The sequence below is a fragment of the Etheostoma spectabile genome, unplaced genomic scaffold (assembly GCF_008692095.1).
Source record: "Etheostoma spectabile isolate EspeVRDwgs_2016 unplaced genomic scaffold, UIUC_Espe_1.0 scaffold00014738, whole genome shotgun sequence".
NCBI classification, from domain to species: domain Eukaryota; kingdom Metazoa; phylum Chordata; class Actinopteri; order Perciformes; family Percidae; genus Etheostoma; species Etheostoma spectabile.
In genome coordinates this window covers 259-4,375 of record NW_022604039.1, presented here as the reverse complement: position 1 = coordinate 4,375, position 4,117 = coordinate 259, and the positions used below count along the sequence as shown (strand labels likewise).

The following is a 4,117-nucleotide window of genomic DNA, read 5'->3' as shown; positions in this document are numbered from 1 at the left end:
ACACACACACCCACACATATGCGCGCACACACACACACACACACACGCACACATACACGCACACGCACACACACGCGTCTAGTCTCCGTCCAACAAGGCACTAAGATTTCATTCAAGTTTAAAAAAACACAAAAAAAAACACAAGTGCTTTATGCATTTTAAACCCACATTGGTCCGCATCCCGGGGCAACGTCGGCGAGCCAATCACAGTCCTCCTTCCGTTGGTCCCGCCTCCTGCTCACGCCGTACGTTAAAGTCATGCGTCAGCTCGGGCAGTCGGCCAATCAGGACGAGCCCCGCTGTGAATCAGCCGGCTTGCCAGTCACACAGCAGCTGATCCAGGTAGACAGGCCGGGGGGGGGGAGGGGGCAGTCCTGCCTGGTCTGCCGCTGTGACACGGGTCACGTCTGTGATTGGTGGAGTCGGGGGGGGGGGGGCGACTCTGGGGAGACTCTTAAAAGGTGTGACAGCAGCTGCTGGCGTCACCAGCATGACAAACAAGCCCTTAGCCAGCAAGAGTTTGCCCGCACAACCCCCCCCCCCCCCACACACACACACACCTCAGAGAAATGAAAGGAGAATGTGGCGCGGTGACGACGCATCGATAATACAGTGAGGAAAAATACAGTCTCTGTCTGTTTGTCTGAAACAGACAAACAGACAGAACCCCCCCCCCCCCCCCCCCCCAGCTGGGGCCACACTGCCAACAGAGACGGGCAGAGCTGCGAAGATGAATCCATTAGTTCTCAACTATTACATTAATTCCCCAAAATTTTGATAACAGACTCATTAGTTTGGGTCATTTTTATTAGAAGAAAAAAAAAAAGGGAAAACTTCTGTTTCCTGCTTTGTTAAATGTGAATATTTTCTAGTTTCTTCTCTCTGTGACAGGGAACCGGTTCTCTTTGAGTTGTGGACAAAACGAGACATCTGAGGACGCTGTCGTCTCGGGCTTTGGGGGACACGTTTTCAGACATTTTAGAGACCAAACAACTCATCTATTAATTAACTTTGAGAATAATAATAATATAATAATAGTAATTAGCGTTAGCTGTGGCCCTGCAGAGGAGAAACTAGTAGCCGAGGCGGGTGGAGACAAGGGTGGATGGGTGGATTCAGCTGTCAGGACGACTTTGGCTCAGCAGGACGCCCCCCCAGAAGGAAGGAGAAAAGAGAGGAGAGGAGAGGAGGGGAGAGGAGGGAGAGGAGAGGAGAGGGGAGGAGAGGAGAAGAGGGAGAGGAGAGGAGAGGAGAGGAGAGGAGAGGGAGAGGAGAGGAGGGAGAGGAGAGGAGAGGAGAGGAGGAGAGGAGAGGAGAGGAGAGGAAGAAAAGAGGAGAGGAGAGGAGGGAGAGGAGAGGAGAAAAGAGGAGAGGAGTGGAGAAAGAGAGAGGAGAGTGAGGTGGAGAGGAGAGAGAGGAGAGAGAGAGGGAGGAAAAAGGAGGAGAGAGAGGAGTGGAGAAAAGAGGAGAGGAGAGAGAGGAGAGGAGAAAAGAGGAGAGGAATGTCACCGGGACCGACGCTATCTGCGGATGCTGAATTCCACCAAGATTTTTCTGTCATTTTTCTGTAATTCTGTTGCAGATTTTGGACATTTGGAGATTTTTCAAATGAAACTCAGAGTGTCAACACATCCCCGGCGCGAGGAGGGGAAATCTCCGCAAAAAATACTGAAGACTTTCATTTTGGATCACTGCTGAAAACGACGTACAAAAGATATCCGCCGACTCCGTCTGGGCCTGAATGAGCGGCGCAGGAACCGGAACCAAACCCTTCCATCAGAGATCAACTCTAAATGATGTGTTCCTTCCCCCCACGGTATCCCATAATGCATCAGATGGAGCCAGTGTGTGTTTGGCCTCAGTTGGCGCCCCCCCGGTTGAAGTGCTCCAGCACGGTGGCGTTGGTCCTCTCAAACAGCCACCGCTGGCTGGCCGACGACGCGTCGCACGTGTTCATGAAGACTCGCCGCTCGCTGGGGCTGCTGTCGATGCAGCTGTTACTCACCGCGTGGTACAGGGTCTTATCCTGCAGGTGGGGGTGGGGGAGGGGGGGTGGGGGCGGGGGGGACACAGGGAGGAATTTTGTCAGTGTGTGTGCAGCGTACACCGAGGCATTTATAGCCTAAGCTAGTGTGCCGTGCACGTCCCCAGATGGACCCTTTATTAACCCTCCTGTCGTCCTCGGGTCAAATCTGACCCCTTTCAAAACAATGTCTATGTCTGAAATATGAGTTTTTTTTAAAACTAAATTACCACAAAAAATGGATTAGATTCCTTCCAACACTCTTTATAAATACAATTGATGACTTTCATTCCTCTGATGTTAACTATTAGTCAAAATAATTCATAATTTCTGCTTTTTTTTTAAATGCAAATATTAGGTATTACTCTATATAAATGACGGTTGTTGGACTTTGAATTCCAAAAAGTAGTAAAACTAGTAAGGTGGAGTTAGTGAAAACAAAAAAAAAAGAGGATAGTTGATTAACCCTCGTGTCGTCTTCCCGTCAAAATTGAAAATCAACACTTTTGCTGATGCTTTTAATCAATGTTTTTAAGATTTTCTTACGTTTCTGTCCCTTTTTTAAACACTTTTGGTGTTTTTTTCAATATTCAACACTACGTAACACTAACTTATGAACTTTAGTTTTGTAGTTATTTTTGGAATTTATGGTCAATAAACCTCATTTATAGGAAATTATACCGAATGTTTGAGTTAGAAAAGCAGAAATTAGGAATTATTGAGACTAAAATTAAAGGAATGGATGTTGATGGATAATCACAGACTGGAATATGTCAACTTTTACTCAATACTATTTCAACAACACTTCAATTTGTTTTTCAAATGCTATAAAATTGAATAAGACCCAAAATTAATGAAAGTAGAGATTTATACTTGGCAAAGAGCGTTGGAATCAATCATGTTATTTTGGGGAATTAAAAAGAACATTGGTATAGGACAACAGGTCAATTTGACCTAATGCAGATGGATAGATAGATAGATAGATAGATAGATAGATAGATAGATAGATAGATAGATAGATAGATAGATAGATAGATAGATAGATAGATAGATATTGATCCAAATAAAATGGGGAATTATAGTGTTGCAGCAGCAAAATCAGTCACACAGCAAAGAATATAAATGAAATACTAGGATACAATATACATGAAATATTAATAGGATAAAATGCAACAAATATGTTAATTTATACACATTTTTGACGTGGGTGTTGGTTTTCCTCTGCCGTACCTCTCTGTAGCGCCACAGCTGGTTCCCCTTCATGCCGTGGCAGTCGTACAGGGTGACGGGGCTGTTGTGGGACACGGCGTCGAAGCAGACCTTCTTGGTGTGCATGGGGTCGCCCACCCGGATGTCCTCTCTCCAGCCGAACGTGAACACCTGCGGGAGACGAAGCGGAGCCGTCACCCTCTTTCTAGCCAGACCTTCCTCCACAGCGCGCCGGAGGAGGGTCTGGTGAGTCCACACGGGCTCTGGTTCATTGGCATTTCTTTAAACCAATCACAATCACATTGGGCGGGGCTAAGCGCCGGACGGAGCCACGGTGCCGCTGCTGAATAGTCTCAGGGAGGGGAGTTGTTTTGGTGGAACATGTGTAGGTTCAGAAGTTGTTTTAGTCGTCAACACAAACTCAGATTGGACAGATAGTCTAGCTAGCTGTCTGGATTTACCCTGCAGAGACCTGAGGACCAGGTAACCAGAGTCCTATGTCTGCAGTTACCATGACAACAAGGCAACAACAAAGGCAACAAAAAAGGCAACGGAAAGCAACTAAAAGGGGAGGAATAGGTGATGAAAAGGTGACAAAGAGGCTACAAAAAGGAGACAAAAAGGCAACGAAAAGGAGATAAAAAAGAGACGAAAAGGTGACGAAAAGGTGGTGAAAAGGAGACAAAAAGGTGATAAAAAGGAGGCTAAAATGCGACTAAAAGGAGACAAAAAGGCAACGAAAAGGAGGCAAAAAAGCAATGAAAAGGTGACAGAGAGGCGACAATGTTTCTACCAATGTTATGTGCACCACAAGATCGTATTGTGTCAACTATCACCAGTCTTTGCGCAGCATTGCATATAGCACCTTTAAATGAGCAGTATGTG

The 4,117-nt window shown here is 46.2% G+C and overlaps 1 protein-coding gene across 1 annotated transcript; it reads right to left on the bottom strand.

Moving 5' to 3' along the window:
• Positions 1-672: 672 nt before the first annotated feature.
• On the bottom strand, positions 673-3,451 carry LOC116679475 (polypeptide N-acetylgalactosaminyltransferase 10; the record flags this gene model as incomplete). Its single annotated transcript, XM_032509132.1, has 2 exons — positions 673-2,026; positions 3,254-3,451. Coding segments are annotated over 2 exons (366 nt in total), but the record flags the coding sequence as incomplete, so codon positions are not given.
• Between the last annotated feature and the right edge of the window lie 666 nt (positions 3,452-4,117).